The sequence below is a fragment of the Balaenoptera acutorostrata genome, chromosome 16 (genome assembly GCF_949987535.1).
Source record: "Balaenoptera acutorostrata chromosome 16, mBalAcu1.1, whole genome shotgun sequence".
Taxonomy (NCBI): domain Eukaryota; kingdom Metazoa; phylum Chordata; class Mammalia; order Artiodactyla; family Balaenopteridae; genus Balaenoptera; species Balaenoptera acutorostrata.
Genome location: NC_080079.1, coordinates 48,736,794 through 48,761,277, shown reverse-complemented (window position 1 = coordinate 48,761,277; position 24,484 = coordinate 48,736,794). Strand labels below are relative to the sequence as shown.

Here is a 24,484-nt window from a genome sequence, read left to right as displayed (position 1 = left end):
CTTCCTTGGCCTCTACCCAATAGATGCCAGTAGCACCAAAATGCTAGTCGTGGCAACCAAAAATGTATCCAGACATTGGCAAATGTTCCCTAGAGGGATAAAATCGCCTCCTGTTGAGAATCACTGCTCTAAGGCCCCAGTCTGAGTGTACTTCAGAATCACTCATAGGTCTTGTTAAAACCCAGATTGCTGAGTACCACCCCCTGAGATTCTGATTCCATAAGCAAGGGTAGCACTCAACACAGTGCATTTGTAACAGCCTTCCAAGTGGTGCTGACGCTGACGTGATGCTGATGCTGGTGGTCTGGAACCAGTTTTGAAAAACACCTCCCTAAGGTCATGGCTGCATGCTGGCAACCCATGAAGAGCTTTTAACAAGTTCCAACTTAATCAGAATCTCTAGAGATGTGGTGCAGGCATTAGCGTTTTTAAAGCTCCCCAGTGATGCTAACATGGGTTGAAAATCAATTGCTTAAGGTTTACAGATGTTTCCAGAATCCCAAACTCCTTAAGAAACCTGAGATAAAATTAGTCACAGTAGATGTAATTTGCATTTTTATATTACTTGAAGATCCCTCCCTCATATCACCTCGGAGTAGAAATTCTGGAGCAAAACAAACAACCCCAAAGTATGCAGACTGGAGCTTTCATGTCTGTTTTTTCAAAATCTGTGGGCTGATACCACCAGGGATTTCCAACCTACTCTTGAGTAAGTTTAGGGCAAGAAAACCATTTGATATTAGGGCAAAACTAAGAAGTCTATTCCTTTCCTATTATCTAAAAGTGAGGCTGCATCTTATAATAAAGAAATAAGCAATCATTACCTTCAAAAAATGCCCAGGTCTCTTTCTTTTTCTCAAACGATGAATCTTCAGAAGCTTTGAGGGAAATCACTGTAAGACAAAAAAGAAATGGCATAGCATGAAGTGGAGTAGCTTATGGACCTGGCCCACCTCAGTCCAAAATAATATCATACGGTATATATGGCACTTACATTTATAAAGTAATTTTCATATTTGCAAAAACCACATTTAATTGTCACAACCCACAAGCCAGGGGAAGGTGCAATGACTTACATATAACAAGTAAGAGACCAGAGAGGGGAATTAAGTTGCTGGTACTCAGTCCAGCAGAAGCCTCACTCACCCCATAGACTTGCAAAATAAAGAGTTCCCCAGTGGGAATTCCAAGAACCAAAACATTATATATTTTACCATTTTAGTGGACATCTTTCCAAAATGTAGTGTACTTGCCTGGGTATCCCTAGATAGAGAAGCCTGAGGTCATCTGATGACTCAGGGTCAGTGCTCTGAGCACATTCTCCATGTAAGACAGTCACACAGCTGCAGGCATCTGATTTTGAGATTATTTTGTCTGCTTTCAGTCAGTGGTTGAGCACTGAATTCACTGCCTGCTTTCAATTGTCAGGGAAACAGAATTGAGTTACACTTTCTGAGATGATGGAAATGTTCTGTGTCTGCAAGGCACATACAGCTGCCACTGGCCATATGTTTTTATTGAGCATGTGAAACATGGCTTGTCCACATGGGACTAAGAAACTGAATTTGTAACTGTATTTCATTTTAATTAATTAAAATTTAAATAGCTACATTTGGTCAGTGGCTACCACACTGAAGAGCTCTAGAGAAGAGAATCTCTAAGACCCAAATAAAAAGACAAAGGTGGTTAGAATAAAAATTGAATCAATATGAGAGGTAAGGAATATGGCAAAGATGGTCTGGAACTTTATTTACTGCCGCTCCCACAAACTTTTATATTATTATTGTCATGGATTCCAATCCTGAATTTTCCATCTTTATTTTTCTCCAGGCCTTGCACTGGGTATTTCCATTGATCTACCACACAGATCACTAATCTTCTCTTCACCTGTGTCTAACCTGCTGTTAAAGCCATCTCTTAAATTTAAGATTTCATTTATGGATTTTTTCAGTTATAGATCATCCACTTAATTCTTTTTATATATCCTAGCTCTCTGATGAATTTATCCAGCATGTTATCTAATTTTTCAACCATATTAATCACATTATTTTAATGTACATGACTGATATCTTTCACATCTGCATTGCCCATAGGCTTATTTTTATTACCCATTTTTGATTTTGATCTTGTCCCTTGATATGCCTGATAATTTTTTAATTGAATGCCAGACGTCATATATGGAAAATCATGGAGACTCGAGATAAAATTTTATTTTCCTAGTGGGAAATTAGAGTAGGGGGACGATCACCTAATCCAATGAGGATATGAACTGTTTAGAAGCTGGGTTTCAGTTTTTATAGGATATGGTTTCTCTCTGGTTTGCCCTTACTTCAGGGATCCCCAGTAGAAAGCCTCAAGTATTTATTATAGCGCTTCCAATTTTCATCTCACTGATAGAACTTTGCTCTATCAGAGGCTCTGCTTGCCTCCTAAACAACCTGATTGTCACTTTCTGCATAACTTTTCTCAACAAGCACTGCGTAAGAACGGCTGAATTTCTTAAAGAGTTAAGCGACTCTGACAATTGGTCTCGTTCACTGCTCTTCTCTGCACTCTATCTATATAGTCCTTCAGAGAACAATTAAGATAGCTGAAATACATATGCACGTAGACAATTGTGTAATCATGTAATACAAATATACTTATGAAATATAAATATATAATTAGGAAAGCTGAAATACAGATTTTTTTCAGCATTTCTAATTGTTCTCAGGAGGGCTCTGTTCTGTGGGAAAGAACCCCTCTCCCAGTAGAACCTAAATTCCTCAAAACCAGAAGCTGCTCTTCTACCTCAGTTGATACCATCTTGGGACACACTGCCTGGCAGCTGGTTGGTGCCCAGTAAATAAATGAATGATCTATTTCTTTCTGACGGCCCCTCAAAGGAAGCAATCTGGACATCCAGGAATGAACTCTTAGTGGACGTCTGGTCTTGCGTGTGATATTAGACGTGTCAGACAATTCGTCCATCACCTTTCCTGCTTAATTTGCCCCACCCACAGCTCCTGTAATCTGCTCACTGCCAGAGCAACCGATCAGATTCCCCCTTCAAGAATTTAAACTAAGAAACAGAGTACATATGGTGGTTGTAGGCCCTGGGGTTGAAAAAGCCTATGGACTCTGGGGTGGGCAGCCGTGTTTGGAAAACAGGAAAGCAAATGGAGCAGAGGGCAGAACCTGCAGGAGGAAGGTGGAGGTGGGAGGACTTGATCTTGATGGCACTCTGGGTACCAAGAGGGCTGACGTGTTATTGCTAACCTTACATTGCATGAGCTCCGTATCCTTCAACCATCCCCACCTCTCTTCTGAATTAGCTTGAATGGGTTTTCATCTTCAACCAATTAAGCCTAGGCTGGGATAACCGCAGAGTCCTAATGAAGACAATACCGAAATGAGAAAGAAATGGACCTCTGAGGACCGTAGTTTTCAGGAGATCAGGGATGCCCATCATGGCCCAGAGCCTTAGTACTCCAAGTGTGGTCCATGGGCCAGCAGCATCCGTATCACCTGGGAGCTTGTCACATGTGCAGGATTGCAGGGGACCCAACCCAGATCTACTGGATCAGAATCTGCTCTTAAACCCAGATTCCCTGGATGAATCACATGCACTTTAAAGTGTGAGATGCACTGATGTACACTGGGTTGAGTTTCTGTTTGCTGGTTATGTAACCTTGGGCAAGTCACTTAACTTCCCACTGCCTGAGTTTCCCCATTTGTTATGCAGAGATGATAATAAGCTCAGGGTGAGTGTGAGAACCAGATGGGTTAATATATGTGAAATACTCAGAACAGTGCCTGAGACCCAGTGACCCATTTTTATCCACAAGGACCTTAGCTCCGTAAGACAGGGATTTGGTCTATTTTATTCATTGCTCTAATTCCCACACCTAAATTCTAGCACGGTCCTCTGCTATCAGTCCTTTGCCTCAGAATGTGAATCTTCAGTTGCCCAAATGGTCCATAAGAAAGAGTTCCCTGACCTTGTGGCTAAACGTCTGCAACTCAGTCGGGCTGCTACCATTCCAGCAAAGGCCAGTGCCTTTGGACCACTTTTGATTCATCTTTCATTTTTTAATTTCAGAAGCTGTGGGCCCTTGATTTAGTCCAATTACAATTCCCTTTGCCTTATTGGGGATAGAAGGTAACAAGGTCTCCCCAGTGGACTTATGGAGATGGGTGTTGAAAGAGCCAGCAAGCGGGGATTCAAAGCTAAGGGGGCTCTAAGCAAGGAATTCATGAAGGTTCCTCATTTCTCTCCCGTGCAGCTGTGTTATGGGAAAGTGCAGCAACTTTGTTTGGCATATGACGATCAGCAACACCAGTCATAATCTTATCTGTTCCTACAAGAAAGAAAAATTTTTACATGAACTCTGCCAGAGCTTTTGAAATTCTCCCAAGGTTCCACGTAGCTATCTTGTTTCAGCTGCTAATCCCGTGCTGTCTCAAAATGAATGCGATACATTGTCAAGCCACATGTCTGCGTCCACAGACCATGGCCAATGCCCTGCTCAAGGTGGCCTCTGTCTTGCCGCATGCCCTGAGCCCAGCGTCTCAGCCAAGAGCTAATGTGGGGGTGGGCAGTGGGCACCCCCTTGGGAAGGTTCATTACTCCAGCTGCTGGGAGTGATGCCAGCCCTGCTTCCCGGGGAGCCTTGCCTCTTCCATCCTTCCTGCATCCAGAGGTCCCGTGAAGGAGGGCGGTACCAGGACCACCTCCTCCCACAGGGTGTGGGGCCTGGGAGGAGGGTAGTGCAACTGATCAGAGAAGCAGAAGGAAGCCCAGTTTGGCCTCAGCACCAAACCACTCTTCTCAATACAGCTTTATCAGAAAGTGGGCATTTTGATTTCTGACTCCTGTGCACATTCATCAATCGGTCTGGGCCACAGTATAAAAGGAGAGTAAAGAGCGCTCAAAGGCTAAGTCATCAACTGACCTACTGACCTATTGACTGCTTTGCAATTTCCTGGGGACCCCGGCGCCCAGTGCGCAGAGCCTGGCTGACCTTCCTGTGAGGTGGTGGCCCGGATAACTGAGCAGCAGGCTGTCCTGGGTCCCCCCCCCCAGGAGAGCAGAATCAGACGACATCTAGGAAGGGGTGGGTTGTGAGAGCCCCCACGTCTCGGGCCTCTGGGAAGAACCGGCTGAAAGTGCTGCAGGATCAAACAGTCTGGAAGAACACAGCCCAGAGGCACCGAGACAAAACGATCCTATCAGCCTCATGTCTGGAGGAAGCAGGTTGGAAAGAAAGACTCTTAGTCAAGTCCCCTTTGCTGGGACTCGCGGGGAAACCATCACTCAGAGAGGTGTGAAAACTGAGACCCTTGATTTCTGACTTGGACAGACCGTCCCACCGACTCCCCTGGGGAGGGCATGTTTCACAGGCTGTGGCAGACCATGTCCCCTGAGTTCACGCCAAGACCCTGTGACAATGCCCTCCGGCTGAGGGACCTCCTGTTTCCTTCCTGGTCTCCTGTTCACCGATGATACAGAGCATTTACCTGAGCCTGCGTTGAAGGACTAACCCCTGTCATCCAGTGAACAGATGGCTCATGATTTTTAGAGGCCCTGGGAAGGCTCCCCTTCTCCCAGTATTCTTTCCTGCCTGCTCACCTATGCCTCCAGTTCCTTTAACAAAGAATCCTATAATTATAGGAGTTTAAATTGCAACCATGGGTTACACCCAAAGTAGGGTGCACCTTTCTGACACAGAACACCTTCCGGAAGGCAGAGGTTGATGGAGAGGAGTGTAGGGAGGGCCTTGGAACAGAGAGAGGAGTGAGGAGGAAGCAGGGAGCAGCGGCACGGATGCGGGAAAAACTGGCCCTGAGTTTGAGAGACACACCTTCACCTTCCTATTTCTACTACAGGTCAGGCTAGGCTGAAGCATTCTCCAGGATTCTATAACTCCTGATGGCAGAGGGTGTTGCCTTCCCCGAGCACCTGAAGACCAAGATTTCCAAAACATTAGTGTGTGGGAGAATTAATTAGGCCTCTTGTTAAAATGGGGATTCCCAGGCATGACCCCTGAGCTTCTGGTTCAAGGAGTTTGGGGAGGGCCTGGGAATCTGCATGATTAGGGAGCACACAGTCATGGAAATTCTGAGGCTTGAGGTCCCAGGACCCCACGTGGAGAAGCCCTGTCTCACATACCCCTACTACAGACAGCAGTGGACACCAAGTCCCAAGAGACATGGGAGAGGGGATCCAGGTCATGAGGGGCCAGATTCTGGGCCTCAATCTCCCGTCCAGTCCAGATTGGGGTCCAGAACTCAGAACTCAACCAGTGCTCTTCAATTTAATCCAGGGAAAACGAGAGTAACAGCAAAACCTAAGGAATAAGCCTATCACATTAAGTGTTGTTTACAAAGGACTCCAAAAGGGCCCCTTAATAACATGTCTCAGAGCAGAGGAATACAAGGTGAAGAATACAGCTTTCAAGAAAGTTATTTTCTTTTTTTTTTTTTTAATTTTTTTTTTAAATTTTATTTATTTATTTATTTATTTATTTATTTACTTATGCTGTGTTGGGTCTTCATTTCTGTGCGAGGGCTTTCTCTAGTTGTGGCAAGCGGGCGCCACTCTTCATCGCGGTGTGCGGGCCTCTCACTATCGCAGCCTCTCTTGTTGCGGAGCACAGGCTCCAGACGCGCGGGCTCAGTAATTGTGGCTCACGGGCCTAGTTGCTCCGTGGCATGTGGGATCTTCCCAGACCAGGGCTCGAATCCGTGTCCCCTGCATTGGCAGGCAGATTCTCAACCACTGCGCCACCAGGGAAGCCCAAGAAAGTTATTTTCAAAAGAGCAGACTGTCTATAAGGGCTGATGCGTCTCCTCAAGTGGCCGACTCAAACTTGGAAACTAGAGAGAATTTGAGTCACAGAGACCTTCCTCCAATGATTATCTAATATTTTACACCCTCTGTCCCTGCTGAACATGTTGCCTTAGAACGCATCACTATGCTTTACTCATTTCTCCTGTTCATCGTCCGCCTCCCCCAGCAGAAGGGAAGTTCCATGTGGGCTGGAATTGCATCTGTTTTCACTTCCTAGAATCCTTCTTGGCCCATAACAAGTCATAGTTAATTTGAGCGCACAACTGAATGGAATGAATATGATGCTGTATTGGTGGATCAAGGTCTCCCAAAGAAAGCTTGGTGCTGGGACCAACTTATATTGTGGAAGGCTGGGAAGAAAACCCAGGGCAGGCGACCCTGGCCTACCCAGCACCTTCCTTCCCATGGAAGACCTGTCTCAGAAGCAGGGGGAACACACTAGCTCACCAGGCCTTCAGGGCTGACTTCTCTGCAGTGCTCTGACTTTGGAGCTGCATGCTTTGGGTCTGTCATGATTTACTTTATGGCCTCTGAGTTCTTAGTTTCTAACAGAATGGAAGCAGGAAGCCCAGAAACCTTAAGCATAAGATGATTAAGCTCTTTTGAGTTGAAAGGAGAGCGGCAGAAGTTTAAGGCCCTGGACCTTGCATGTAGACCTTGCTAATTTGCACCCAGGGGGTGTAGAAAGCTGGAGAGTGGACACACCCTACCTCAGTTTCCTCAGGCAGCATTCTGCACAGATCAATGGGAAAGGAAAATCTCCAAGGACCAGAAGAGGCTGGGGATATGAAATATGCACAAGAAAAGACCCTTAAATAAAATAAAGAGGAGTCAACACGTTTGCTCCAAATTCAAAAATTAATATAGTCAGTTCACTGCCCTTCTTATTCAATGATCAGATGGTTTCCCAAGGAAAAAACTAAATGTAGCTGTGTCCCCACTATTTATAACTGGGTCAGTGTTCTCAAGAAAGGCAACTACAACCCAGAGAGACACAGAGAACTTCTCTGTTTCTGCTTTCAGAAGTTTGCCTATTGCTTCCTTTCCCCCTTGCCCCTCCAAGACTCAGGCCAAAGGCAGTCTCTCTTGGGGCCTGGACAAAGCCATATATGTGACTAGGACCTCTGAGTGACCCGCACTGATGGAGCAGCTGATGAGAAACAGTAAAGCTCCAGCTTTGTCTATTTTAAGCCACTCTTCCCTTTGCATTCACTCTAAGACAAATTCTAGAAAACAAAGCAAAAAAGCAAACGAAAAACCATGTTAAACAGACTTCCCATTGTGACAAGGCAGTTAGATAAGAACTTCACATTCTGAGATGGAATCAGCTGCAGAATACAAAGGCCATGTGTATGTCCCCACATAGCGGTTAGGAAATATTAAACCTTAGGGCTTGGTAACGGGCCCTCTCCAGACACAACCCCAGGGTAGATCTATATATTACTCTCTTGCTACCACCTTCCACTCCTTGTTGCCATTAATTAAAATGGCTTTATACCAAAGAGTTTGGATCACTCATTCAGTCCTTCATCTAAAAAGTTCGTTATGGAGCCCTTCTGTGTACCATGCACTGTGTCAGGTATGTGGGGGCATTTAAGAAGAATCTGGCAGGGTCCCTGGAGTCCAGGTCCCCAGGCAGGGCCACCATGCCAACGTTTCCTCTTTTCACTGCCCACCTCAGCCCTTACCAATCACAAACATGCATCCAACTCCATTAAGTTATTTGCAAATCCCTCTTCTCCTTCATCCATACCTTTGCTCCAGCTGTTTCATCTCCTGACACGGCCCACAGTCGTCACATCCCTCCTCACCCTGTGGTCCCAGCGGAATGCCACATCCTCCAGGTGGCCTTCTCCTATTCCCCAAAGAATGTAACCTTGTCTTCCGCTGACTCCCCTGTACCCGCTTCACCCTCTTGTATGGCCTTTTCATACTCTCTTTCTATTAGCTTTGTTGATAATGTCTACCAAACCTATACCCATATTGACATATGTCTCCTCCTCCAGATTGTGAGGCTGGGGACCCCAGAGGGAGGGATCAAACCTCCCCATGCATAACTCTCTTTGGACAAAGCACAGGGACCAAAGGCTCATAAACTGGGGCTTCATACATGGTGCTGAGCTTAAATTCCAATCTCTTAAATTCTTCCAAGAACATGGCAGTCGCAAGGAGCGTAGATACAATGAAGAAGTGTTTGAAGTGGTGTTTAAATTACACTCCAGTTGTCAATTTGTTCCTTTTGAGTATAGGACCTGTTGACACTTTAAACATCATGATGTGAGCTTGCTTAATTAAGCAGTAGCACTAAATGTTTCGTTAATCTCATTCCTAATTATCTGTTCCACGTCTCTGGAGAAAAAGGAATTCTTTAATTTCTGCCACGGAAACTTGAAATATCGGTTCCCTGTGGTGGTACTTTCAGATCCAATTATTAAATTCCCTCTAATATTTTGGGGTTAAATAGATAAGAAATTATATTATAACTTCATCTTTGCCCCCAAATACTTATTAGGGTAAACAGAGTTTTCTATTTGCTTTGTCCACTCCTAACATTTAAAGCTCACTTATATAATCTGAAGTCAAATAACAATTTGGCTTGTTAAAATATGTTGTTTGGGGCTAGACTGAAATACTGTTTAAATTGCAGGAGACAGCCCTTGCAAATTGCTTCTATTATTAGCATTTTCACCGTTGATGAAAACATCTCCATCTGAAAAGATGGAGATTCGATTCTGCTCAGAATATCAGACTGCTTCTGAGTCAGTGGGTGGCAGAACTGGGCTGAAAAGCCATTGAGGATAATTTTGTACAAGGTCTGGGGAATGGGGAATCCAAGCGGTTGTACCCCTAAGACCAGAAGCTTAAAATGAATGACAATGTCACTCTTGAGAACCCCGGGGGGCTCACACTCCCTGGTGCCAAGGGCCCATGTGGTGCCCTCAAGCAAAGCACCAAACTGCCATGTCAGAGTTCAACAACTGTTAGGGACATGTGGCACCCAGGACCGTGCCGCAGCCTGCCCTTGACCGGGAGCCCCAGGGACTCTCAGGCTTCATCCCGGAAACCCTCCTGAAGAAAATCCAGGCTTAGGAACTGGTCCAACCTCCCATTCCCACACCCACACCAGGGCCGTCCTTGCGCTTAGAACTCTCCAGGGTCTGCGTGCACTGGGAGGGACCAGGCCACATCAGTGCCTGAGGAGGACAGGTATGGGGGGTCGCAGGGACATCAAGCAGGATGGAGAAGGCACAAAGGTAGGGAGACCCCCAAAGCTTGGGGAGCAGAGGTGGCAAAGGGAGGTCAAGGGATTACTAAAGAAAGCGGGCACAAAACACAACGGGCAAGTGCCTGAACACGGGGACGAGGGGCAGACAGGGTGAAGGGCGTGTGGAGAGGCAACAAGACCTGCCGTACCAGCTTAGGGAAGACGGCGGGCTTAATTTAAACTGCACGTCTGAGGCACAGCAAGTACCAGTCAGCGCTGAGTGCGGAGAACAAACGCAGGGTCAGACACTACCTCTGTGTCTACAGGGACAGAGTAAAGCGAACTCCAGAAAGTATCACAATTTGCCAAAAAATTGACCACAAGTAGCTATCGGACTGCTTCTGAAATAATGAAAGTGCTTTTGCACCTACAGGAGAGATGTTGGCCCCCTAAAACAGCAAGCTTCAACTCAATTCGAAAGTGATCTTGGAATTTACCCCAAAGAGAACAGCTTGTCTCCACGTCTAGGGATGTGTTATGTTCTCAGGACGTGTTAGGACAGAAATCCTTTTTTAAGTTGTTGGACCCAACTACTTAAAAAGCAAAGCTGTTAGTTATTTCTTTTGGCCTAAAGGAACCAAGAACATTTGGAAAACTCTGCACTAGTCTATCTATGAAGCCTCCAGCTCAGAAAACCTTCAACATCCCAAGCATAAACACAGCACCCCTTAGAGAGAGACCCCGCTGAGCAGCTTCGTCTCCCTGTTGGAAATCACCCCGAATCCCCGCTCGTGCTCCCTTTATTTCCATCCTGACTTCCCTGTTCCACCAACTCCAGCCTCGCTCAGCCTGCTCAGTGCTAGGGACAGGGCACTCAGGACCTGACCTCCCCATATTCTTGGGTTCGGGCAGGGCAGGACCACTTCCTCCTATCTCACCTACAGCGAGACCCACCCCTGCATCTCCCCTGCTCATGACAAATGAGCCAGAAGCTGTTACCTAGAGATGGTTGTCATCAGAAAGGAGGACACAGGGCTCACCAGGCTGCCAGGATTAAGGTCAATGCGCCTCATTCCTGCCCGGAACACTGTGCGCCTCTAGATTTCCCCCAGATTGACTTTTTGCACTCCTGGGAAGAAGCTGCTACATCTTCGCTCTGCAGTGCTGCTCTCCTCCTGATAACACTTTGCCTTTTCCGGACCGCCAGGGGGCTGGCCCAGAGGAGCCCATTCCAAACACCAAGTCTGCTGCCCCGAATATTGGTGTTTCCCAGGGCTTCACCCTTGGCCCCTGCCCCTTGGGGGTCCCCTTGGGGATCTTACCCACCCCCATGGTTTCGCCTGCCCGACTCAGAATCAGTTCTCACTGGCCAGATTAGATGGGCGCTTCAGCTCCACATTTCTGCGTACTTACTGGACATCAGTGCAGGATGGCCTCCAGCCACCTCACTCTCGATTCCTCTGCGGCCAGCTCCATCTCTTATGTTCCCTTTGTCAGCCGTGGGCACCATCCTGCACACACTGAGTTAGGCCCCTGGGTATCATCCCAAAGCTTTCTCCCTTACTTGCATCCAGTTATTAAAAACTTCTTATTTGACCTCCAATGTCTCTCCATTCCTACTGCCAAACTTTGCATCATTTCAAGCCTGGGCAAATACAAAAGACTCTGCCTCTTCACCCTGTAGTCTGATCCCCCCAAATCCATGTCCCAAGCAGCCAACAGAGGGGTCTGTCAAAAGACTTTAAATGCTTCCCAGGGTTTCCAAGGACTAAAGCAGAGATTCCCCAAAATGCCTGATGATAAAATCATCTAGACTGGATGTTAAATATTCAAATTCCAACCCAGACCTAATAGACTAGAATCTCCAGGGCAGATGCTTGGGAATCTGCATGTTAACAATGGCCCTGGAGATTCTTATCATCAGGCAAGGTTGAGAATACTGGCCTGCAAAAATCAAGTGTAAATTCCTTATTATTCAGTACAGGCCCCTCCACTATCAGCCCTGCCTGCCTCCCCTCCTTACCCACTGCCGCCCCGACCTTCCAGTTCAGGCTCCAGCAGTCCTGACCCATGGCTGTAGGGCCCTCCACCCACAGCCCCCTCGGCTCCCTGCCCCACATAAACAGCCAGTGTCCGCTCAGGCACTGCCCCCTGCCTCATCCTTAGGGGCCCTCCTGGGCGTGTGCACAATGCTCCACGCACACCTTTATCACTGCACCCGACTCCATGACATCGTATCTGTTTCTGTATCCGCCATCCTCTAAACAGATCCGCCCCTGTGTCCCCAAGTTTCCAGCAGAACAGATGCACCATAAAATAAATGCCCACTGAGTGAGAGATAAGTGCATCTACCGAGCACTGCGGAACACTGTAGTCCGTATTATTTTCCAATGCAATGTCTTCGCTGAGCCCAGCAAAGCTTCCTCAGCTGGACTGATCATCTCTCTGAAGGCTGCCACTCATTTCCTCATCATGTTTGCTACTCTTCTCTAGATTGAATCTATCTTTCTGAAAATGAGGTTCCCCAAACGGACGGTGTAGTCCACATTAGTGTCTCCCCAGCACAGTACACATGACACAACCAACTTCCTTCTCAGGGACACCAGGCCAACTTACTGTATGCGGATGGAAATAACACAGGCTGTTCCTGCTGCCGTATCACCCTGCAGACGCGCATCTACTTCACCACCGACGTCACCAAAGTCCCTTCACAGAGAGCCTCCCGTTGACTCTCCAACACTGCCTGCGATTCGTTTTCCCCAAATGTATCACTCTGCCATTTTCCAAATTGAATCTCATTCTGTTATTTCCTGCTTGTATTTCTTACCTCCCTGGATTCCCTTTTCATTATGTTTTACTCCTTGCTGATGTTAAGAACTTCCCAATTTTGTACCTTCTGTAAAGTTCACTGAGGTGATGTGTGCCCCCTTTTCAATGGCATTGATAAAACAATTAAATGAAATCAAACCTAACATCAACCCTCCTGGAAACCGCTCCAGAGGGTTCCAACACCATGTGTCACTTAGGGCTTTTGGATCCATGTCCTCTGCAGGCAGGGCTTCTGGCTCAGTGAAATGGTCACATGGCATAAGCAACTGAAGAAACTGTGTAACATTCCTTGCCTTTCCTTCTACCTCTGTGTGATAAAAATGACACTAAGTCCACGTGGTATGACAGGTTCTCTAAAACAAGCCAAGCGTGACTCCATTGTCACCCAGAGGATCACACATTTTCATTCTGCATTATTTATCATATTGTTTGGTACCAACAACCCTGAAGTCAGGAGCTCTCCCCACCCACAATCTCATACATATGCAGTTTCCAGACAAACCCCAATTTACTACTTCCCCATTCTTCAAAATCCCCAATTCTCCATCATATTTTAATAATTTGCACAGTTAAAACATAAAATGGCAACTTATGCTTTGTCCCAAATTAATATAGCCAATATTTTTTTAGCCCCATACTTTCAGAGGTGTCTTCAGGAAAAAAGTCAGGACAAATTCATTTATTAACATAGTTTTTTTTCCCAATAATTGCTAATTTTTTTTTTTTTCACCACACACACACATGCTCAAGGACTTACTCTGGTTTGGGGGAAACTCAAAAACACACAGAGTAAAATAAAGCAAGTAACACTGCAATTATGGGGGGAAATTGTTATTTGGTCTGTTCTTAAATCCCTGTCCAACTTTCTCATTTTGCATGACACTGGTAAAGCACTCTGCAAGCACATGGCTAATGAGCTGGACTTCGTCAGGAGCCAGCATCTCAGGGACCAGCAGGGATGTGACAGGCTGCAGTTTACACACAATTCCCTGGACACGCCTTGTAACTCCACCCCTTCCTCTTCCACTCATAAGAGCAAATCAAAGTACCGAGAAGTGGGGAAAAGAGATTAGTTCCACTGAAGTCTTAAGAACCACCTCAGGTTTTTGCAGCACGTGCCCAAATAAATGTTCTAGAAGGAACCCAGCTTCATTCACTGAAAGTAGGCGCACATGAAATAACGGACTTGATGACGGCACTCACTTGAATGTAGGAAATCTTTTTATCTATTCTAACTGGCAGAGCTGTTGTCACTGCCGAGAGATTTACTGCACGGCTCCGGAATACACCCAGACATAAAAATTAAAAGGGCATATATAAGATCTTATGTTTCAGAGCCAAGTAATATCCAGAGAGGATTCCCTCCTTAGCCTGTGGTCATCCGATGTATTTTTCTATTTTCTGTGCCAAAATACATATTTATATTAATAGTCATTTGTTTTCTTGAATTAATTTGCTTAAGGAGAAAAAGAGCACAACATTTCAGATGATATATCATTCCGTGCTTAAGAACATTAAAATAAGCAAACTCCAAAGACAAATGAAGTTGGACTATCCATGTAAATTATTTACTTTAACATATAGGATATGAAAAATGCCTATTCACAGCTGAGTTTTATCCCTTCAACAACATCACTAATGCCTTTAATATTATATGACATGTATACAACAAAATTAGATTCTTTTTCACACTTGGGATCATCAGCTTTACTCTGTGATTCTCTTGATCTTCTACCAGACCAAATTCAGGTTCCAAGCACCCAAAGATGTAATTTTAGTACACAGTAGCCAGTCTTATTAAAATTGTGAGAGGTGTCTTCTTGAATGGAACATCAGTGGCAAAAAATGATAGCCCTCAAATATGGCACTTGGTAGCTAAGATGTTCCAGAATGCGGCCCACACCTCCTATCTGTCTCCAGGAAGGGAGGGCCACCTCTGGTCCCTTGCCCACTTTTGGATGAATTTCTCAGTGAGCTGTTGCCGAAGGCTTGGATCAGTTCCTCTGGGCGATGGATCAGAGCCTCTCAGGCTGCCCTGCTCCGAGGCCTGGCAACTCACATCAGACATCAGGACCTCCCAATGCGGGCCTCCTCCCATAGGTGCCCGGCACCCTGCCAGGCAAAGCGACCAAGGCTGTGCAGACCTGAGCTGGAGGTAAAGAACACAGCCAGACCAATCTTTCAGCTGGCAAAACAGGTTTTGCCCAGGGGTGGGTTGGGATGCCACCAGACACTTGCCCCTTTCTGTTCAGCCTTCCACGCCTATAATACAAGTCAGCCACAGCATCCATGTAAAGATCTATCCTTATTCCCATGGCCTGCCTCATACGGCTTGGCCCTTAGAGGCCAAAAAGATGTGCTGTAGCTCAGCAGAGCCGTCCTGGAGGCCACTGCCTGGCCAGCTGGAGGGAGGCCCACTGACCTGTCACCCTACCACTCTCCCCAGAGAGTGGACGCACCCTTACCTCTCATTTCTGTCGCCGAGGAGCCGTTGGACCAAGCTGTCCACTTATTCCTATGCTTGCTGATTTCCTGGACTTTGCAGACGTAATGCCCTTGATCAGCTGGCCGGAGGGTCAAGACGGAGAGGGTGTAGAGCACCCCGCGCCGCTCCTCAAGGAGGCGCAGCCTCTGACGGTAGGCGCTGCGGCTGAAATTCCCATAGTACTGCACCACCCGAAGCTTGGTCATCTTAACCATCAGGGCCTCCTGGGAGTCCGGGCGCGCAAAGAACCAGCGCACAGCCAGCAAGCTGTCCTTCCGCCTCTTCTGGGAGACGTGGCAGAGAAGAGTAGCATTTTCTCCCTCCAGGTAGTCAACCACAGGCCCCGGGGACACGGTGACATTGAGGGCCCCACAGACCTCTGCAGAGAAAAAAGGAAAGAAGAAAATGAGGAAGGCCACCGCCTTTCCCCAGGTGAACACATATGGTGTCTTCTCTCCAGGAGCCAGGTTGGTCTGCATGGCCAGAGAGACGGGCCGCCCCCATCCCCTCTATGCTCACTCCGCCTTCTCGAAAGAGCCCTCCTTGGGGTGTGGAGTGTGCCTCTGTGGGCACCCATGTCCTCATCTATGAGATGATCCCAGCCAAGCAGGATGCCATGGACCACCTGGCCCAGATGTATTTTTTTTTATTTTAATTAGTTGCTGACATTTAAAATTCAGGAGATATCATATAAAGATTTGGATTTGGGGAAGCTCTTAAAACTTTCCAGCTCACATCAAATCCCCCCTCCCCACCTGCCTCCCAAGGCCTGCTTCCATCAGTTCTGTCACCTCCCTGAGTGGAAAATGCTGTAGCCCCTTTCCCTGTCTCAGGTATTTCAACTGTAACCAAGGCAGATTATCAGTACTGGTCAGGCGGGTGTTAAACTAGTACCAGGGAGCTGGAATGACAGGCGTGTCTCAGTTTCTTGCTCCAAGTCTCTTAGGACCAGGATCCGTGGTCAAGCAGTTGAAGTGCAAGAATAAAGAATGAATGAGCCCAGGAGCAGGGAGGGGTGCCAGACTCTCCCGGCAACCCAAAAGATGCTCCAGGATTCCAGGCCCAGGCCGCTACTTCCTGTCCTTTGGCTTCTTAGTTAGGGCTGCCCCTCCTAGCCGCCATTCTGCCCCAAGCTGACTTTTGAGAGTGCCACTCCCTGGCCACCCAAGATCATCCAGCCTAGCCTTCTCCCAGGAGAACAGGCCTTCTCCCAGGAGACGCGCTGCGTGGCGTCTGCAAGGACTGTGCAGTGCGGCGGTGCAGCCCCGGAGCTCACGGTCAGGGGAACCTCCCCCTGGCAGGCAGAGCCCAGAAAGGGACAGGATGCCCAGAGCTTCCTTCTGTCCAAGCTGGGCTGTCTTCTCACCAGGTCCCACATCGTCACCCCTGCGCTGCCCAGCACACGACTCCAGGAAGCACCATTCCATGCCCACTCCAGTGCTCGAGCAGGTGCCCCCAAGGTCATCCCAAATTACAAATGGCCCCCAAACACCACCTTCTGGTCACATGAAGGGACTTGGGCCCTGATGGCAGAGTCACCCAAAGCTTTGAACTCTGGTGAGTGCTGCAGGTAAGCAAGGAGGAAGGATGAAAAAGAGAGCAAAGATTCAGACCTTCTACTGTGAAGAGGCTGTGAGTCAACAAGGTGAGGCCGTGTGTGTGTTGGGGTGGTGGTTATTGGGGGGGAGTGTGACCTACAAAGTATCCTTCATTGTAAAAACCCAGGCAATAAGCTCATCCTTACGTATGGTTTCCGCTATTGATTTAATAAACTAAACACCTTGAGAGATATGACTTGAGGGTCAATTTCATTTCATTTTCTTTCTCATCTCTTAAAAGCCAGGCCACCAGGACACTCCAGGATACTCCAAGATCCTTAACTTAATCACACCCATGAAGCACCTTTTGCCATATAAGGTGACATTCATAGTTCCAGGGATCAGGACACAGACATCTTTGGGGGGTCATTATTCAGCTCACTGCACTGTGATAGTCTTTAGTCACCATAAAAAAAAAAAAAAAAAAAAGATGGAAGTGAATTCAGAAGAAAAAGGTTGATGCTTGGCTAGACTCAGCTCTTCGTGTACAAGAATGAGGTCTTCTAGGTCTACAGTGACAAAGGACAAAGCCGCCCAGGGAGATACTCGGGGAATGCAGATCAACAGGTAACCAAGGAAGGCACACGCTCCCGAGTAACAATCTCACTGTCCACACAAGTCACTCACACAGGACAAAAAGAGGAGGAACTGCCCTTACCATCTCCCCGCACCTCGCCCACCCGGCCCCCACCCTGCCCACACACCATGTTAAATTAGTCCAAAAGCATTTTCCCCGAATGCCAGGATCCAGGCTGAAGTTCACACGGGTCCCACAGCAGGAGTTCCCTGGTGAGTGGCCACACAGCCGGGAACACCAGGCTGACCCCACTCCACTAGCTGCCCGGGGGTTCGGCAGGCCGAGAGCAGCAGAGATGGAACAGCTGGCTTCCAGAACTGAAGTCCCGCTCTGCCCGCCCCCGAGGGCTCCCCACTGGAGGCAAGGAGAGCTGGGGAAGGCAGGAAATTGAAACAATATGGATGGGATGAGAGCACAGCCAGGACCCCACACCCTAGTCTCCTCCTATTAATGCTGCATGGAGGGATTATTTATAGTGACTGAAACCAGGAGAACGTGCCAAGTGCTCCAGTCCCCATGAGAGGCCAGATTCCATCCTAGAGACAAACTAGTAACTCTTCCTCTTCTGCAGCTCAGGCCGAGTCAGCAGCTCCCAGGAAAGGGAACGGACTGAACTATCTTCCCCAGAGGAACCCTCCGTTCTTTCTTTACCAGTGTGCCTCTCTGCCTTCAGTTAGCCCCATACTCTCTTACAAATGGCCCAGGCACATTTCTCCCACTGAAGTGCAAGACCCTTGTTACGGGCTGAACGGCGTCCCCTGCAAATTCCTATACTGAAGCCCGAATCCCCAGGACCTCTGAATGGGACTGTACTGGAGAGAAAGCCTTTAGAGAGATGACTAAGTTAAAATGAGGCCCATAGGGTGTACCCCAATCCAACATGACTGGTGTCCTTATAATGAGGGGAGATTAGGACGCAGGCACAGACAGAGGAAAGACCATGTGAAGACACAGGGAGAAGACAGCCATCTATTGGCCAAGTAAAGAGACCTCAGAAGACACCAACCCTGCAGACACCTTGACCTCAGACTTCTGGGCTCCAGAATTGGGAGAAACAAAATTCTGTTGCTGAAGCCCCCTGTCTGTGGCACTTTGTGATAGCAGCCCTAGTGAACCAATACAAGCTTGCTCTCAGGAAGGTTCATTTCAAGCCTAGTCCTACCACCAGCCCGAATATCTACACCCGCTTTCAGTGAGAGCGTATGGGGGTGGGACTGAAACGACGACGCCCACAGGCTCCTCGGCGGCGTTAAGCTTTGCTAGAAGACACCGGCTCTCAGGTTGTGTGGATCCCCGTGCCTGCAATGACCTTTCTCAGAAAGCTGGTGCCCCAGCTAACGCCCTCCCCTTGACACTGGAAATGACTACCTGAAGCCCAGGGAACACAACTCAGCCCTCAGGCACGCAGCTGTGAGAAGTGGCATTGCTTGAGGGAGGGGAGATAGTGCAGATAGAGGACCCAGTGCTTGGCCAATGTTAGCTGAGCTGGATGTTTAAATACTAGGAGAGAGCATCACACAGCTTCTGCCCCATGGCAGTCATCAGGCTGCAGAGGGGCCAAGAGGCAGGCAGTAGAGGCAGGCTGACTAGAGTGAGGGGCCGGGGCCAGGGGGGTTCAGGCCTTTCCCTTCTGGGTCTCCACACCTTGCAGGGCAGAGGGGCAAGGCAAGCAAACATGGGCCAAGCCAACTACAAGACAGGGGAGGTGGGGTGTCACTAGACCCTCTGACTCCAGGTAAGGTAAGGGAGCAGCCCGGGGCAGGGCAGAGTCTCCCCTCTCCTTGCCAAGGAGGGAGAAGCATCAAAGTCATTCTAGGCTGGAGAATTTAATTTCTTGCTTTCTGACTCTGCATTGCAGGGAAATGAGGTGGGAGGTAGATCCCCCGCCCCCATCCCTTGGCCACCTCCACATTCAGTGCTCCGCTTCCTCCAGCTTACACCCCAGCTTATGCTTTGTTTACTTAATCACTCAGCAAGTACTTGCTGAGATCTGCCATGTGCCAGACACTGTGAGAAGAAGACACATCCCTGACCTCGCAGAGCTGACAGTCCAGTGGGCTAGGCACTGGTCATCAGGAAAAAGACACAGGAGAATGTGACTACAAACAGCAACACATGCTACAGAGAAAAGGTGCAGGGCTTATGAAAATCAGGGTGAGAGACTTCCCTGGTGGCGCAGTGGTTAAGAATCCGCCTGCCAATGCAGGGGACACGGGTTCGAGCCCTGGTCCGGGAAGATCCCACATGCCACGGAGCAACTAAGCCTGTGTGCCACAACTACTGAGCCTGTGCTCTAGAGCCCGCAAGCCACAACTACTGAAACCTGCATGCCACAACTACTGAAGCCCAATTGCCTAGAGCCCGCACTCTGCAACAAGAGAAGCCACCGCAATGAGAAGCCCGCACACCACAACGAAGAGTAGCCCCTGTTGGCTGCAACTAGAGAAAGCCCGTGTGCAGCAACAAAGACCCAATGCAGGAAAAAATAAATAAATTTATTAAAAAAAAAAAAAATCAGGGTGAGATTCTGATCTCTGCATGTCAGGGAGGAAAGAGACCCTGGAGAGGTGACCGTGAGCTGAAGGCCGAGGTGGAATTCATGACATAAATTCAGGGCAGCAGTGAAGAATGATCTTCCTGGAAGACGATTCTACCTGTGCAAAGGCCCTGAGGCAGGAGGAACATGGTGCAGGCTGGAAATGGAAAGATCAGTGTCCTCCAGTGAAGTGCACCACACCGTCGCCCAGGCAGCCACCTGTGTTTGCAGACTGACCTCAGGAGGGGCCTTTGCACCTCAATCAGGGCCCCCAAGACCAGTTCTTAAAGGAGGAATATGACAACATGGGCAGGAAAGAGACTGACCCAAAACAGAGGGTTGGGATTCCTGCTGCAGAGAACCATATTCCTTCAACAAGCACATGCTCCATGACTTGGTAGCTGGGTGTGCCCACCTTACCGTGGGCTGGGCGCTAGGATGCTCAAGGCCCAGAGCCTTCCCAGTGGTGTGGCGGGGCTGGGCAGAGAGCCAGGGGTTGGAATCCAACAAAGCCGGGCTGGAACCCTGGTTCTATTAGGAGTGAGGCCCTCGGAGCCTCAGTTTCCTCATCTCAAAAATAGGAAGATGATGCCTTGCGTGGTGGGTATAAGGCTCCAACAAGAAAGAACCTTGAAAATATCGATAAAATTTGCACTCCCTGAGGGCGCGACAGGTGGGGATAACAGAAAGTGACACGCACAGTGACCTGTAAGCAGGATGGGCTTCTTGTGGGTATGATCTGCAGTCACACAGGGCCCTATGCTTGGAGGGCCCCCACTTGATTTAATCTCTGCTGTTGCTGTCTTAAAAGCTTAACAATTTTTAAATGAGGGGCCCTGCATTTCCATTTTGCACTGGATCCCACAAATTATGTAGCTGGTTCTGCCTGTAAGTGAACATCAAGTTCCTGCGGATAAGATTTATGGGGTCTAATCCTCTTGTTCCCATTTGGATAATGTTGTGAAAAGGACTAAAGCTCAGAAAATGGCCTAAAAGGACATCAGTGTAGCCAAACGGTACACAACCAACTCATGTAGTACTCAACCTCCCCCTCTCCCTCCGTCCCTCTCTCTCTTCCTCTCACACTCATCATGAAGCGAGAAATAGCAACTTACAGGTGCAGCGGAGTACAGAACTTCTAACAAAAACAAGGCACCTGCCTCACCTGGGACACAGAGGTGGCAAGGCTGGGGCCCCTCTGTTCCGACCTGGCCAGACACGTGCTAGTGGCTCTGTGCTCCACACTTCTCTGTCCTGAACAGACTGCCCCCCATCCTTTCAGGGGGCCAGGAGCTCCTGGCTCCCTGAATGCAAACTGTGTGCTCCAGTCGGCAGTGCAAATCTCATTCTTATTAAAAGGACAGTCTGAATTCATGACAAATAAATCTCTGAAAGAAATACAATTGTATTACTTAAAAACCCATGGCACTAGAAGCCAGTATTTACTGAGCACCAAGCAGAGACCCAGTCTATAGGGTAGGTAATGTGTTCATATTAAGGCGGTCACCTTAAAATAGCTCTCACCCAGGACAAACACATGGCCTTGACCAAAGATGAACGCTAACATTTGCTGGGTGTGCCCTCTAGACCAAGTACTGTTCTAAGCACTGTAGATGTATTTTCTCAACTTATCCTCACAGTATGTTGATCCCCATTTTTATAGACAAGAGGGCTGAGGCCCAGAGAGGCTAAGCCACTTACTCAAGCTCACACAGAACATGGCAGAGCTGGAATTAGCACCTAGGCCATCTGGCATCAGAGACAACAGTCACTCACCGATCTGGACCACAGCACAGCTTTTAGTAAATATTTGCCCCTCACTTTGCTTTTCTGTAAAATGATAGGTGGGACTAGGTAACCCCTAAGGTCCCACTTCTCCCCACAATGGAGAGGTAGAAAAGTGCACCAGTTAAGAGTCCAGACTTATGTATAAAGTGGTTCTGCCAGGCTCTCTCTTGAGGGGGATCATGACGAGGGATTGTGGGTGAAAAATTTAGAAGAGAGACAGGCACACGGTGAGTGCTGCACTAGCAGGGGCTGTCATCATTACACAGCCTTAGGCACAGCCAGGGTGGACACTAACGGCTCTCTAATTCCAGCTCTCTAGGCTCCTGAGGTCTCCTGAAAACATGAGAATATCTTTGACCCCCAAAAAGCCCCTCTCTGGGGACACCCTCTCTGACAGCACCTGCAATTAAGAAAGTGGTCGTGGAGCACAGAGGACAAAGATCCCTGTGCCCCCTGTATCTCACTGGCTGCTGGCCACTAGAGCTGCCCTGGCCCAACCATCTCAGTCAAACCTCCAGTAACTGTCAGCCAAGACAGTGACAAGTGTGAAAGGAACATTTTCCAAAGGGCCGATTTCAAGTTCACTGGAAACTCCACTGCACTGGTAGCCAGGGGACAATGGGTAAATTTCTTCCCACTGTGATGCAAGTTCCTCCCCCCTAAAACTCTGATCTATGCTGGCTCAAATGCCAGCTCCACCATTTGGTAGCTGGGCCACCCTTGGAAAATTACTTAACTCTACGCATCAGCCCCCTTACTTACAAAACACCAGCAACATAGCCTAGCCAGGCCTCCTGCGTTCAAATCCCAGCTCGACCACGTATAAGCCTTGTGACTTAAAGCAAGTCAACTCATGGACTTGGCCTCAGTTTCCTCACCTATAAAATGGGGGTAATAATAATAGCACCTCCCTCAGAGGCAAGCTTAACTGAGTTAATGTTTGCAAAGCACTTGGATACATATATTTACTCTCGTCATTATTACTTTGAGGCACTGTCATGATTATATGAGATAACTGTAGCTCCCAATGGACACCCTGGAAATGTGAGTGCCATCGATATATTTATTATCACTATTATTCTAGCCAGCACAGCCCTTTCAGCCTTGAGAAATAAGGAGAGAAAATTCTTCGGCAAATTAGAAGTGGGAGCAGAAACCCCAAATGAGAGCTAGCAATGCGGGTAGGGGCTGCCCCTAAAGCACGGTGCTTTGGAAAAGGGTGAAGGGCCCGCGGCTCCAGGCAGCCGCGGATCCCCTATCTCCCCAGGCCTGGTCATCATGAAACTCCCGCGAACAAGTCCTCAGACCCCAACAGCCAGCGGCGCAGATCCGGCCCCTTCGGACCGGGTCCTCCGAGGAACTCTCCGAAGAGAGTTAAAGGGAAGTTGCTGCCCACACTAACCTGCCAACAGCTGTCGGTGCTGCCTGTTGGGAAGAAAACAGAAAACAAACCAAAACTAGGGCTCGCACGGTTCTGCTCGCATCTTCCACTTGGAGGCCTGGCCTCTGGAAGGGAACCGGGCTGCGGAGGGTCTCCGCGGAGCGCTGAGGTCCCGGCCGGGCGGGGAGCGAGGAAGGGGCGCAGCATCTCCGACCCTTGGGAGGCGCCGCTGTGCTCCGCCGCCTGGACAACCAGACCCGGGCCCACGGACGCCGACGGGGACCGGGAGGGGACAGCCCGGAGGCGGCAGGGCCTCCCGGCCAGGCCCAAGCCCCGAGCCCCGGGCTCCCCGGCGCCGGCCGCCCTCGCCCCACCCGAGGGGTCCCCGAGGCGCCCGGTCCCAACAAGCTTACCCGGGGCCGGAGCCCGCGCCAGCAGCACGGCCGCCGCCAGCACCAGGAGCCGCATCTCCCCGCCGCGCCCGGCGCTGTGACGCGGGAGCAGCGCCGCCGCCCGCCCGCCACCACAACCAACCCCCACCCGCCCCCCCCACCGACCCCGCCGCCGCGCACCCCGCCCCGCGCCCGCCCCCGGCTCGGCCCCGGCCCCCGCCCCCGCCCCCGCCCCTCGGGCCGCCTGCCCCCGCCGGGCCAGGGCTTCTGGGCGCCCCAAGCGGCGCAGGGCGAAGGCGCGGGCCCCCGCCGGCGATCCTCTCTGTGATCTGTGGGCGGCTCATTTCACCACCCCTATTTCACAGATGCGAAAACTGAGGTTCTGGGAGGCGATGGCTCAGACACAGGACTTACTAGATGCAATGACATTGGAGGTCACTTTGCATTACAGGCCAGTTATTGCTAAGGGGAGGGTGTCTTGGAGGTTGGGCAGAGGGTGGGGGGCGACTCCCAAATGCGGGGGCTTCCCTGACCTAAGGCTAACCTGCTGCCCAGGGAACCTCCTGCAGTCGCTCCACAGAGACCTTTGGGAGCCAAGGAGCAGCTGAATTTGGATGCAGGTGGGAGGGTATCAGGGACGGGGACGCTTGGAAAATTGAGAAGGTCCACACAGATAAGTTCAGAGTGTGTGGACACTATAAACAATGATGGCCGCTTAGGGTGCCCTCAGCCACAGACCTGGGCTAGATACTTTGCACCATGTCACTAAATCCCGACACTGTGAGACCCTGGGACAGCTTTTCAATCTCCATGTGCCTCAGTTTCCTCCACCTGTGCAATGGGGAAATTGGCATGTCCCTC

General features: G+C 49.1%; 1 protein-coding gene across 2 annotated transcripts in view; it reads right to left on the bottom strand.

Annotated features, from left to right (window-relative positions):
• Window positions 1–23,759, bottom strand: part of VSTM4 (V-set and transmembrane domain containing 4) — an 89,849-nt gene extending 66,090 nt beyond the window's left edge. For both annotated transcript variants that reach the window (XM_057531432.1, XM_057531433.1), the window contains exons 1-3: window positions 23,645–23,759; window positions 15,332–15,730; window positions 825–893 (exon numbers count right to left, since the gene is read on the bottom strand). In XM_057531432.1, the coding sequence (XP_057387415.1) occupies window positions 825–893; window positions 15,332–15,730; window positions 23,645–23,699 (523 nt within the window). In that variant the 5' untranslated portion in view covers window positions 23,700–23,759. The remainder of the gene's footprint in view (window positions 1–824; window positions 894–15,331; window positions 15,731–23,644) is intronic.
• Window positions 23,760–24,484: the final 725 nt, after the last annotated feature.